The following is a 13,403-nucleotide window of genomic DNA, read 5'->3' as shown; positions in this document are numbered from 1 at the left end:
AAACTCTCCTTAAAGGGCGCACACTCTTGATGTTCTACTAACTGCAGGAATCAGTGCAGGGCGGTTGCACATCTCAAAAGGAGGTGCTGAATATGTTTTCATAGCTTATATAAACTGAAAAAGCTTAACCCCTGGGAGGAGCCTGGTGGTTATTTCATCTAACCCCGTTGCTTAATGAATGAGGAAACAGCTCCAGACTTGTTAAAGAATTTGCCCAGCAGCACAAAACTACTTAGCAGCAGTTGGGTGGGCTGGGGTCTGTCGCTAGACTTGGGGGAGACACTCGACCACCTTTCTAGGAATCGACATGTGCTCACTCGTGTAAAAGCTTTCAGAGGCTTCTCAGAGCTGGAGTCACAGAGAACAATGGCAAATTCTACGGTGCTCCCTTTTTCCTTCCTGAGAAATAAATGTAGATGGGGCGGGGCGGGGGCGGGGGCGCCTCAGTACATCTGTAATATAAGAAAGTGGGTTCCAGAAAAAAGAAAACGTTTTTTAAAAGCATAAATTACAAAATAGTGTTTATGAGGAGCTTTGTGCTTTTTTGTTTCTTTCTTCCTTGGTTACCTATGTACTTTTAGAATTTAGGAAGATTATCAACCAGGAAAAATAGGATTATTCAGAAACAATCGGCACCTGATAAGAAAATCCCAGTGGGAACACTTCCCTGATGAGAAGTCTTGGGTCTCACCTGACTGTCCAGCCAGTTGGTGACCTTTGGTCACTCACTCATCCTCTCGGGGTCTGCAACCCCATCTATGGAAACAAATGCGCTTGACCTTGCCAGTGATTCCCAAACATGGCTGATGCTTAGTCATTCCAGGAACAGGTTAAATACAGTTTCTAGCCACTCCCACCCCCATTCCTGGTAGTTTTAGATTCGATTATTCTGAGATGGGGCCCAGGTGTCTATTTTTTTTTTAAAGCTCAGCCAGGTTTGGAAAAGCATGGACTAGATGATCTGAAATGTTGCACTGAAGCCTCTAGTTTTTTCACTACAAAAATTTTTGCATAACCCCTGCCCTAGATACTCTCATGGATATGGTTAAGGGGCACCCCCAAGGATTTGTACTGTGGAGAGAAGCTCTGCGCAGACATAAGGGCATATTTCCTGCCTGGGCCCAGGTTTAATTATTCGAGCAAGATAATAAGTAAAGTTACATAGAATATTTAATTGTTTACTGTGATATAGAAATACCAAGAGTCATAAAAGTAAAAAAAGCTGCTAAGTGGTACATAATGGTTCCAGGGTTCTACGAAGTTGTTGCTGGTCTACAGACACTCTGGGAGGTGGCGATGGGGACGGGGTCCCAGTAGGCGAGGGCAGGGTCACTGATCCCGGTCCTGGTGCCTCTTGGCCTTGCCCTTCTTCTTCTTGTCCTCCAGCCTCGGCTTCAGGGCGCAGACGCAGGCGGACACGCCGGCGATGGCCTTGGGCAGGTCGGTGCCTTTGCTCCACTTGTCCTTCTCGAGGTCGTACACCTGGACTGTCTTGGAGAAGGCCGTGTTCTCCCAGCTGTAGCCACCCAGGATGTAGATGCGACCCTCCCACACGGCCACGCCCGACTCACTGTTGGCGTGCAGCAGCGGGGCCACGCGGGTCCACTGGTTGCACTGCGGGCTGTAGGCCTCGACGCTCAGCACGTCGAAGCGCTCCATGGATTCCACGCTGTCGTCGCTGCCCCCGATGGAGTAGATGCGGTCCTCCAGGCTGCACATGCTGTGCCAGCCCCGTGCCGTGGTCATGGGCCGCCGCTCCTCCCACACGTCCGTCCGGTGGTCGTAGCACAGCAGGTTCTTGCGGTAGGGGCCGATCTGGTAGTCATGGCCCCCCGAGATATACACGAAGTCTTTGTAGATGGTGCCTGCGTGGCCATACGTGAACCTGTGGAGAGAGGGACAGGTGGATAAAGAGACAAGGAGGGAGCTCCATGCTGCCCTGGCCTGGGGTCTACGTGCTGGGGTCTGTCTTCTCGGCAAATGGGGACAACTTGCCCTCTCAGGGGGTCGTAAGGATTTGAGGGGATGATGCAGGGAGCAGGCACCTTGTGAACATTTTACAGACGGCAGCTGTCACTGTACAGGAAGTGGAAGACAGAGTGAGTAAATGGGCCGCTAGGCAGTCAGACGGCCTGGGCAAGAATCCCAGCTCCGCTCCTCTCTCCATGTCCCACCCTGAGAAGTCGGCATAATCACAAGACTGGTATCCTTCTCATAAAGGCTGAAAACAGCAACAACATGCTATCGAGGCACACAAGTATACCCGGTCAAATTACATATGAAATGGAGAAGAGAGTATAATTCTAACTATATGACATTCTGCAAAAGTCCAGGCTACAGGGCCAGTAAAACAGCAGCGGTTGACAGCGGTTCGTTCATTGGAAGGGGCAGGGATGAAGGAGTAGGGCACACAGGATCTTGGGGCAGAAAAACTACTCGGTATGGTTCTGTAATGATGGATACTTGCCATTATACATTTGTCAAAGCCCACAGAATGTACCATGCCAAGAGCGAACCTTAATATAAACTGTGGACCTTAGTTAACGATAATGTATCCATATTGGTACATCCATTGGAACAGACGTAACACACACTTGTGAGATATTAAAAATGTAGGGAGAGGCGTATGAGAACTCTCTTGTCTGCTTAAATTTCTGTAAACCTAGTTTCCTGCTCTAAAAAATGAAGTCTATATAAAGACAAAAAAAAAAAAGTACAAACAACGGTGAAACAAAAGGGAATGATGTTATGAAATTCGGAATAGTGGTTATGTAGTGGGAGGCAGGTGGATGGGAGAGAAAAGTATAGGGGACAATATTGTTGTGGGCAGACGGCAGTTACTGTTCCACCTCTTGGCTCTGGGATTGGGCTGTGGGTTCATGGAGGTCCCATCACATGTCAGTAAATAAAAACAGATATGAGTAAATAAATGAAATCAATGTGGGGCATGCATGCAATAATGATGACAGCATCATGGATTATTGTACATGTACGGTCCATTTAGAAAGAAAAAATAATTATAGGGTTATTGTAGCATTTAGGGTATATAAATCACACCGGCTGGCCCAGAGAGCGACAGCAGCAGATGTTCTTATCGCTATTATCAAGTCTCATTTCTCCATCTGTAAAATGGGATGATAAAGTAACTAAACCAAGAGACCAGAGGTCTTGCTTTGCTTATTGTGGGGTCATTATTTACTGCTGACCTGCCTCATTCACTGCCATCCTGGTTTGGATGATAAATTGTATGGGCGCCTATCTCCACCCCACCAGGTTATTGTGAACAGCAAAGGACTTACCACAGAAAGCACTTGGCTAAATTTGGCATAGGGCAATCAGTCACTAATACCACAACTGTCCAATCGCCTTAGTTAACAGCTGTCCAGGCGTTACTCTATTGCCTTCTTGGAACTCTACAAGAAGCTGGTAATAACTAAGGACTGGAGGAGATGGGGTTCACACCCAGACGCTTACACCATGCACCCTTCTAACTCTCAAGGACAAAGTCCCCAAGACACATGGAGGCGTTCCACAGCAAGACTGCTTCAGGAAGTGCACCTGCAGGTCAGACTACAGGGAATCGGTAAAATAAGTGGCATGAGCCTTCTGCCAAACCCATGACAATAATAAGTGCACACCTTGATGCAGGGAGAATAACTGCTCTGAGCCCTGGAGCATTGTCCATGTGCTGTGTGCTGTGTGTGAGACTCCCAAGGAGCATCTTATGACAATCTCGTTCTTATGACAATGCTACAGTGCATTATAACATGCCCACTTTACAGATGAGGAAACGAAGAGGGTGAAGATACCTGCTCGTGTCGCGGATCTGGTACAGATATCCCCCCAGCAATTTGAACTCTCCCTGCCCAAACTCAGATTTTTAGGTAAATCCATCACTGTCTGAACTCAACGCTCACTCCTTGAAATGCAGGAAGTGAACAGACTCGGAAACTGAGGAATGTTTATCTTAGTAATCGAGCTGACACTTGCACTCGGATGGCCAAGAACAGGAGCCCTGACTCGTCAACCACCACACCCTCCGCCCTCATGGTCTGTTATGTACAAGCCAGGAGATTTTTCTGGAGGCCAAAACATCCAGTAAGTGAGGTGGACTGAACTGTAACCTAAAAGTTGTTATGCCTGAAGAGTCTGCCACGAAACCCCCAATCACCTTGGCAAACCGGCCACGTAGGACCAGGAGTCAGTCTTGGGACTGTACGTCTCGACTGAAGAGAGTGCTCCATTCTCATTCCGGCCACCAACAGCCACCAGCATGTCTTCAATGGAGGCAAGGTAGAAATCCACACGGCGCTGGTTCATGGAGGCCACCTGTGGAGGCGAGACACCTGTACCTTCCCTTCCCCAAACCCTGGACAGTGTCAATGCAATATCTAGCAGTAGTTCCCAAAGGTGTTCAATGGAACAGACAGCCTGGGAAGGTGAGGCAGTGACCAAGTGAGTTTGGGGGAAGGGAGTCAAATTTGAAGAAAGGAGGGTTCTTTAGGAGGAGCTGCTCAGAGTCCCCAAAGACCCTTGAGACACTGGGGATCCCCAAGAGGGAAATGAAGAACATGGCTCCCCAAACTTGTTTGGCTATGTGGCCAGCCTCGTGCACTTGCATTCTGTAGGATACACAGTTCATAATTGCTGATTTAGTGGTTTCCTGAAATAAAAATTAATCTTTCCTCTTGCTACCCCCATCAGATAGTTTTTTTTTTTTTAAATTAATGATTGCCATTAATTTAAAAGGCAGAAAGCGGCAGTCAACAGGAAATTAAAAAGCAGAAGACCTAACTTAAAAAAAAAATCTAAGCAGAACATACAAGTAAACATAGTCCTGCAGGGGGCGATCCATTCAGGCTGCCACCGCTATGAAGCTTTTGAAGATGGGCTCAAAGCTGGGAGCCTCTTTCTAGTGGCAAGACTTATACCTTGGTGGGTGGTTTTAGATTTTTAAGAATAAAATCAAAAGGTCATCAGAGTCCATTCTGAGTTTTGAGCTCAGAAAAACACTGAGTTAAGTAAAAACACAGAGGTGTGAGTATAAAGACTGAGACCGACTTTTGTGGATGGTAGTCTGGAGAGGCAGGCATTCATGGGAGAAAACAAAACCTTCCCTCTGCCAGGCACTTGCCAGTCAACATTGGTTACAAACTCCGACCCTGGAAAGTCAATGTCTCCCCGACTCATTTCCAGAGGGAGAAGCTGAAATTTGGAGAGGACAAGAAACCAGTCTGAAATCCCCAGCTATAATTTAGCCAAGTTGGGATGTAAACTCAGGTCTGATGCCAAGACCCATGCTCTTCCCAGAATTAGTGGCCACAGGTCCTATCAGATGAGCCTTCGTGGCCTCCTTAAACCAGCTCCAAAACTTTCCAAAAGAGGAGCTCGGCTGAGACTCTGAGCCACGGGGAAGAGTGTTCAAGCTATGGGCCAAATCTTGAGACTGGCGCTATCCAATATGGTAGATAGTAGCCTTGTGTGGTCATTTACACACATTTAAATCAAATTGAAAATTCAGTCCTTCAGTCACATTGGCCACAATTTCAAGTGCTTGATCGCCACACGTGGCTGGTGGCTACTATATCGGACAGCACAGATGTGAAATGTTTCTATCGGCACGGAAAGTTCTATTGGACATGGCTGCCCTGGAAAATGACTGACCCTGCAGAAGGAGGCCGGTCAGCCCTCACTCCCCGCAACCAGGGTGCGGGCATAGGGGAGGGTGGGAACTAGGTGGCTCATCACTTTATCATCACACCTCGTTCAGAAGCAGGACGCTGGTCAAGGCCCAAGAGATGGGAGGGGCAGTCAGGCTAGGTTAAAGAGATCAAAAGTCCTCAAGAGTAAAGAAAGAATCTGGCTTTAATCTCACCTTGATCCACTGTTTACAGCGGGGGTCATACCTATAAAGAAGACTGGACGCTGCATCCCCTCCATTGTCCCTCGAGAAGCTGCCGCCGGCGATGAAGATGAAACCCCCCAACACGGCAACACAGTGGTGGCTCCGCCGGGCTGGCAGGGGTGTCTCCTTGACCCACTGCTCGCTCTTGGCGTCCAGGTAGCAGGTGTCATCACTGAGCTCCAGACACCGCTCAGAGACCTCACCGCCCACGAACAGCAGGCGCTCCTCGTTGGTGCGCAGTGCCGTGCGCTTGGTCTGCATGACCGGCTGGGCCGCCAGGCTGTTGTGGTAGCGCACGGCCTCCTCGATGAAGCCCTCGCAGTTGGCCTCCCTGGGAAGCAGCGAGCACACGGCGGGCTTGACGCGATGCAGCAGGTCGTTCTTGGGGATGAGGGGGAAGTGGATGTGCTCCAGCACCTGGTAGGCGTGGGCCTCACGCTCTGGCTGCTGCGTCAGCCACTGCAGGGCGGCCTGCAGCAAGTCATGCTCGCACTCCCGCTGCACCTCGCTGCTGCTCAGGTACACGCACAGCTTCTGCATGGAGATGTTCTGCAGGAAGTCAGGCGTGAAGGACAGTGTGCCAAAGTGGCTCAGGATGAAGCCGTCGATGAAGGCATCCAAACGCTTGAGGCTGTAGATGGAGGCCAGCTCCTGAAGGTACAGGTAGTTGTCCTCGCTCACCTCCTGCTCTAGGTACTCACAGCAGAAGTCCACCACTGTCCAGATCTGCAGCAGGTGGGCCGTCTCCAGGATGTAGTCGATGTTGCCACCGTCCAGCGCCAGCTCCCCACCGTACAGGAAGTCCACCACAGCCTTGAGGCCGATGTAGGAGGCACCAATCAACTCCACCTCCTTCTGGAAGGCCTCACGCATGCCCAGGGTGAACATGGAGTTGAAGTAGTCGCTGCACACGGCCAGCAGGTTGCGGTGGGCCGGCAGGCGCTGCTCGTCGGCTACTAGGACGATGTCGCAGAAGAGGCCACGGAGACGCTGCTCATTCAGCCGCTGCAGCACTGTGGTCGAGTGCTCGGCCCAGCGGTACACCTATGGGAGATCACCTGTCAGGGCTCTACTTGCAACCAGGTCCAGGGAGGGGAAGTGAACCAACCTGCCTCCTCCCTCCTCCCCCAGATGCAGGGGCCTGGAGTCAATCTAGTGGAACACAACTAGCATTTTAAATACAGTGGGATGAAGGAGAATGGGAAATAGAATACCAGAGTGCATCGCAGGAACAAGGGTGAGTGGGTGAGTGGGTGAGTTTGAGTGTGTGAGTGTGTGAGTGTATGTGTGTGTGTGTTGTATATATCCTTCCTTCCATTTTCTCCTTCTTTATAAATTAAACTACTAAAATCAGCCTTCCTTCCTTCCCTCTTTTCCTTCTTTATAAATAGGATTTCTAAAAGTTTTTTTTCCTTCCTTGTCTCCTTCCCCCCTTCCTTACTGTGGGTCATGAGCAAACAGGTTTGAAAAATGCTGTCCTGTCAGGATGAAGAAGTGGCTCAGAGTGTAGCCTCAAAAGTCAGACAGAATCGGGGTTTGACTCCAGCTCTGCCACTTATCAGCTGTGTGATCTAGGGTGAGTCACAAGGAGACTCTGAGACTCCATTTCCTTGTCTCAAAAGTGAGGATGAGGGTATTCACTGCTCGGGCTGTGGTAGGGGGCATTTAATGAGACAGATTACGGCAAAGAGGCCGCCTGAGGGAAGCTGCTGTGATTGTCATCCCCACCAGCGCTCTGTGCTGAGGAAGACAGCTTTTGCCCTCTCAGAAAGGCAGAGTCTTGCTATAGAGACTCCTATTTCTACTGATCTGTGCAGGGATGTGGTGGGTCCCAAAGGCTGAGTGATGTCTCCAGACTGAGGTGCTCTGGGAATCCTACTTCTGGAAATATGGCTTCACTAGCCAATGCCAGGGTTAAAAGAGACATATACGTAAAATTCAGATACATTGTCTTTTCCCGGGGGCTTATATGTACCTGCATTGTGCTGTGTACCTGACATGCAATCTCTCATTTAAACATCTTGAAAACTCTCCAAAGGATATATCTACTATAATCTCTACTTTGCAGAGACTAAGAAGAAGCTTGCCCAAAGCCCCACAATGACTGCACGGCAGGGCTGAGATTTGAACCTGTTTGATTCCAGAGCCCAAACCTGAAATCACCATGCTGTGCTAGAATTAACAAATGAATTAATATGAATAATGACTATGAATTCCATAAATTTATGTTGGTAGACGGTTATTGAGTGCTACATGCCTGCCATGTGCTTTTGAGGCTATGAAGATATGTCAGACCTTGTTGAGAGTTTCAAATCCTTGGAGGACTAATTATGCTCGAGGCTTTCGAGATATTGCACACTTATTTATTCACTATGAAAACAACAAGAAAATTCAATAGAGGGGAAAACAGGCCATTCGGGAATATCAACTAGGTAGCTGATCTATTTGAGGGTGATTGAGAAGAGGCTGGCTGGGCACTAAGCCTCAAAAAGGGAAATGGTGGTAGAAAGGAAGATGGACTGAGGGGTTGGTAGGTGTGAGCTGCTGTGTGATTGGCTGACAGGTCCCCTAATTCTTGTAGGTTACTTCCTAGAGTAGTGAGTTTCATTTCTTTCTTCCCCTCCAAATCTGCTCTTTACTGCCTCTGACGGATTTGTAATTGAGAGACTTCTTTTCCCTCTGGTCCTTCCTTATCTAGTTCCAACATCGATCGCTGTCTATATTATGGGTATGGGCAGCCACCTCACATTCTGATGAGGACACCAAACAGATACTGCCTTAAGCTTCCTTCCTATCCAAGTCTAGAGAGTCAGGTTCTACTGCTCTTACATTACAGGATGGTTTCTCATAGGTCCCAAACACAGATAGCTCCATTTATTCTGGTTACTTGCAGAGAGAGAGCCTGGCTGGCCTGGTTTTGGCTTCTAATTAAGCAGAAATGGTCTCGACTCCAACACATGCTGGCTTGGGGCCCCTCTCAAATGCAGATTGAAGGAAATTAAAAAGCACTATAGCAGCAGGATATCTCGTAATAGTAACGGCTCAGTGTCCTGAGAGAAGCAAGTGAGGGGCATCGGGTGTGCTGTCCGCCCAACCGGGGCCCCTGGTTGTCTCCAAGCTGGTGGGGATGTGGAGGCGCCACACTTAAATGGGGGTACACGTGACCCCAGGCTGCTTGATAAAAAAGAGACAACCCCGAGGGGTGGGGACTTGGGAAAGCCCCAGACGACAGCTGCCAAAGGGAACCATCTGCTCCATGAGCCAGAGCAGGGAAAAGGGCAGCGCTGCTTCTAAAACTGGGTCTCCGAGCTAAGTAGGCGCCTTTAATTCTGTACCTGGTTCTTGACGACAGCCCGTTTCTCATTATTTTAGTGTAGCTGCGGAGACGAGAACTTCAAACAACAGACAAATGTGACTTCCCAATTTTAAAGGAACAATAGGAACAGAGTCTTAGCACTTCGTACAACTTCAAAGCCCTGGCCCCCAACGTTCTCTGATAGTATCGACCCTGTTCTTTCCTTCATGTCCTATGTTAGTGCCTTTATCAGAAAAAAGGCAAAGTGGGTGAAGAAACACGGGTACTCAGGAGCTAATACTGGACAGATACAGCAGATATGGGGTATTTCATATTAAAAAAGAACTCAGCATCAAAATAGATGAACGCATTTTAGAGTAGATAAATGAACAGTGGTAGTCACTCAGTGGAAGACTCCATCGCACCGAGAAGGAACAACCTACTACGATAAGCAGCCACTGCAGAGAACCTCGGATGCACCATCCTGAGTGCAAGGAGCCAGGCACACTTACATAGAGTTCAAGGGCAGGCAAAATTGCAGCATTGGAAGTTGGGAGAGTGGCAATGTAGGGACTACAGGGGTTTGGTAATTTTTTTTAATCTCGGTGCAGGCTACAGGGGTGTGTTAATGCCTAGAAAAATCAGTTATAATTTGGGCACTTTTTAAATACAAAAAGTTAGGAACATAAATACAATCAACCAACGGATTGAGAACCCTATTCCTAAAAGCATCAATGAAGAAAGAAAGAAACTCAGAATCAGGCTTTAAGGGACAAAGATTTCTAGTGCTATGAAACTTAGAAAGCCATACTGTCTCCGTAGCCAAGCTCTGAAACAAAGCCCCTTTGAGTCAGCAGAGAGACCTTTCTGGGTTTTCACAGCAGATAAAGCCAGGCTTGGCAAGAGTCTTCTCAGTAAACGCAAATGGAAATAGGAGACTGTTTCTCAGAACCAACCTATCCTGAAAATTACGCCCGTTTTTCTTTGATGCACATCTGCAGAATCTCCTTCTTTTTCCCTCAAATCTCTAGGCTACTCACAACTCCCTTTAGCTGACATGGACTTTCTTAACCTTTTTTCAATGTTCTTTAAGGTATTTTTTCTAACAGCGTCCGCAAAATGTTAATATCACGTATATTCTATTTATCTGTGTATGTACTGTAATCATAAAGAAAGTAAAAATTCTTTCCACACCCCAAGAACCAATTTTACCCTTGTGGGGGTAATATTTGCCTCACTGAGAATGCTGATCTAGGGTAACCATAAAATTAAATATCCAAAAAGGATCACTTTTAAAGGGGGTGTTACTGATATATATAAAAGGATAGGTATAAGTGGGGATAGTCCAGCAAGTTGGTACCCCAATTCTTATCTATAGCAGCTGAGGGGACAGGGGCTGCTCCAAGTTCCCAGAGAAGTTTTCTGAAGGTATAGATGCCCAGGTCCTGCTCTCAGATTTTAGTTGAGCAGGTCTGGGGGAGAGGCCAGGCATATGCATTTCTAATGGGACACCCTTCCCCTCACTTTCTCCCAGGGTGATTCTGATGCAGCTAGTGTGACACAGGTTGGTAGCCCAGCCCTGGGAAACCAACCTCACTCATTCCTAGGGTCCCAGAAAGTCATGATGGGGGAGGACCCTGGGCCCTTAACAACCAGGAATGCAATGTGCTGCCCCCACCATAAAGTTGGATGCTGGCTTCTCAATGGACTTGTCCTTGGAGTTTTTGAGCCCCCAAGTGGGGACAGCAGTCCCATGACTTTTATCCTGTCCCACCCAGCTCTTAGGGTTGAGGTGCAGAATAAATGAGTTGAGCTGTGTGTCTAATGACCCTTGCACTGCCAGATCTATTTTATGTTTCTTCCACACCTAGCCCAGGCTACCTCTGCTCATCAGTAAGAAGATTACCACGACCCCCAAGAACAGAAAACCAGTGTGTACACTGAGAATGAGCTCATTAGAAAAACATCATACTTCTTAGGCAATTTTCACAGACCTTTGAAGATTCGCTGATCTTGTAGGGCCGAGACACTCGGGTCTGCCGGCTTCCCTCCATCACGAAAGAAGTCGCTCACCTACAACAAGAACAGGATTTCTGAGCACGTAGTAATAGTAATAGCTCTAGGTCATTTGTTAATTGCAGGCTCTGCTGGATGATATCAATGGCAATGAGGGTGAAAGCAGTCACATGGAGGGCAGAGGAAGAGAAAGCCATGTTCTACGAAGAACTCTTACACTGTGAGTTGAAAAAATCGGATTGTTAGAATCAGAGAGAACATTTAACAACTGTTCCTTTGTCATCTGAAATCTGACAACACCATGTCTTTTAACCTACTTCCTATAAGTACCTTTTGATGCTTGATCTCAACTGGGCCTTTCGGCTAGATCAAGGTTATAATGACATGGTACCATTTCAGAGCCCAATGACCCTGGAACCAAGCTATGGGATTTACATACGCTGTCTCATATAACCCCACAACTACTTGGCCAGGCCGATGTCCCTTATCCCATTTTACAGATGAGATATTGGGTTCAAGGTCACAAAGCTAGTAAATGGCTGGGAACCAAACCTGGGCCCTTCATCGTGATGCTGAATGTCACACAGTCTTTGAGAGTATCATACTTCTAAAATATCATGAAGTTAAGGATGTGGTGCAGTGATGACTACTACACATAAAGTATGCTCTAGACACGGGTACTGGTTTAAGAGCTTTCCTGATTTAATCTCCACAACAACCCCATGAGGCCACCACTATTATTATTCTGTTTATGGAGGAGGAAACTGATAGCAGCAAGGGGAAGTAATTTGACAGATTCACATAGTTAGGAAGAAGCCAGGAGAGTTGAGATTCCAACCCACGGTGGTTTCCATGCACTTAACGGCTAGGCTAGTCCACCATAAAAATTAAATTAAATTAAATTAAAAAGCTCACAGGTAGGAAACCTTTTTCTGGGGCTTATGCTCTGCCTAGGACATCCCGGATAAACTTGAACAAGCATGCTAACCTCTCTAGACCTCATGGTAGCGTCTATGAAATAGGCTGGTATATCAGGTGATATTAAGGTTTCTTCTAGCTTTGAAATGTCAGGTAACTCACTGACAGCACAGAACCAGGCTCTGGGGGCTCTCAGGGGATGGGGAAACACAGAAGAAGAACTAAGCCAGCAATATGGGCACAAGTCACATACTGGGACTGAGGGTCCTTAAGGAGGAATTTTTTTCCCTTCTATCCACCTCTGAGAAGAGTCAATTTGTTACCTATTGAATAAACCACCTTTGCTAATCATAAACAATGTAACAAAAAGTCAGCACTGTTTCAAGATAATCAGGTATACACAAAGGGGGCTCCAGCTGTCCATCCTGTACAGCTCCCTCCTGGAAGGAAAGGACAACTAGACTTCTGACAAATTAGCAACTTCATGACAATGACCAGCTATACCCACTCCTGTCCTTTTTCACGGACCCTCAGCTGCTGGGGGGCTCAGAGAGGGAAGTGGAGGAAACCACATTCATGCAGTGCCAACCGCACACCCGTGACTTCCTGGTTTCACCTTCACCCTTTGAAGCAAGTACCATCATCATTCCTGACATCTAGGCTGAGTGGTGGAGAGGCCCACTCAAGGTCACTCCACAGAAAGCATCAGGTCCCTCCCGACACCACTCTAGGCATGAAGCCAGAGCTCCGTCTGCTCTGAGTGCTAAAAGCTTTCTTTTCTAGGCCAAGATTTCTAGAGAGAGTTTCCCCTTGTGTAGGTTCCCTTTTGTCTCCGGGCAAGTGGTTTGGAGCTGATTTCTACACGAGTGCTGGGTGTTGGCTGCCTCCGTGCTTTCTGAAAGCAGACGAGAGGGTCAAGGCCATCCACATGAGTAGTGACGATCCCAGCTACGCATAAAAGGTCTTTTCCTAAACATGGGAACAGAGGCCACGTCCGGACAGGCGGGCCCCCAGGGAGCCTCCTCTTCAAGCTCCTTCTTCGGGTTTCGACCCTGAACGTGCCCGATCTCGGCGCTCGGGGAAACACAACGTTGTGGAGACGGACACGGCTACTCGCCAGCACTCACCCGCGCCGGGTCTCGCCGGCAGGGTCTCCCGGGACGCCGCTGTCGCTCGTTCGGACCCGGCACCCCCTGGCGGAACCGCCGGCACAACGGCCGCTCGGGCAGGCTCGAGCCAGCTGCGCGGAGGCGGCGGCGGCGGCGGAGG

The 13,403-nt window shown here is 48.2% G+C and overlaps 1 protein-coding gene across 1 annotated transcript; it reads right to left on the bottom strand.

Annotated features, from left to right (window-relative positions):
- Positions 1-1,085: 1,085 nt before the first annotated feature.
- Positions 1,086-13,397, bottom strand: KLHL36 (kelch like family member 36). Its single transcript, XM_006926725.3, has 5 exons — positions 13,262-13,397; positions 11,195-11,273; positions 5,876-6,949; positions 4,172-4,329; positions 1,086-1,885 (listed from the first exon to the last, which is right to left on the bottom strand). The coding sequence occupies exons 2-5, from the start codon at positions 11,252-11,254 to the stop codon at positions 1,330-1,332; spliced, it is 1,848 nt and encodes a 615-aa protein (XP_006926787.1). The 5' UTR covers positions 11,255-11,273; positions 13,262-13,397; the 3' UTR covers positions 1,086-1,329.
- Positions 13,398-13,403: the final 6 nt, after the last annotated feature.

The sequence above is a fragment of the Pteropus alecto genome, unplaced genomic scaffold (genome assembly GCF_000325575.1).
Source record: "Pteropus alecto unplaced genomic scaffold, ASM32557v1 scaffold7, whole genome shotgun sequence".
Lineage (NCBI taxonomy): Eukaryota > Metazoa > Chordata > Mammalia > Chiroptera > Pteropodidae > Pteropus > Pteropus alecto.
Note: the sequence above shows the minus strand (reverse complement) of the source record. Positions and strands in the feature narration are given on the sequence as shown.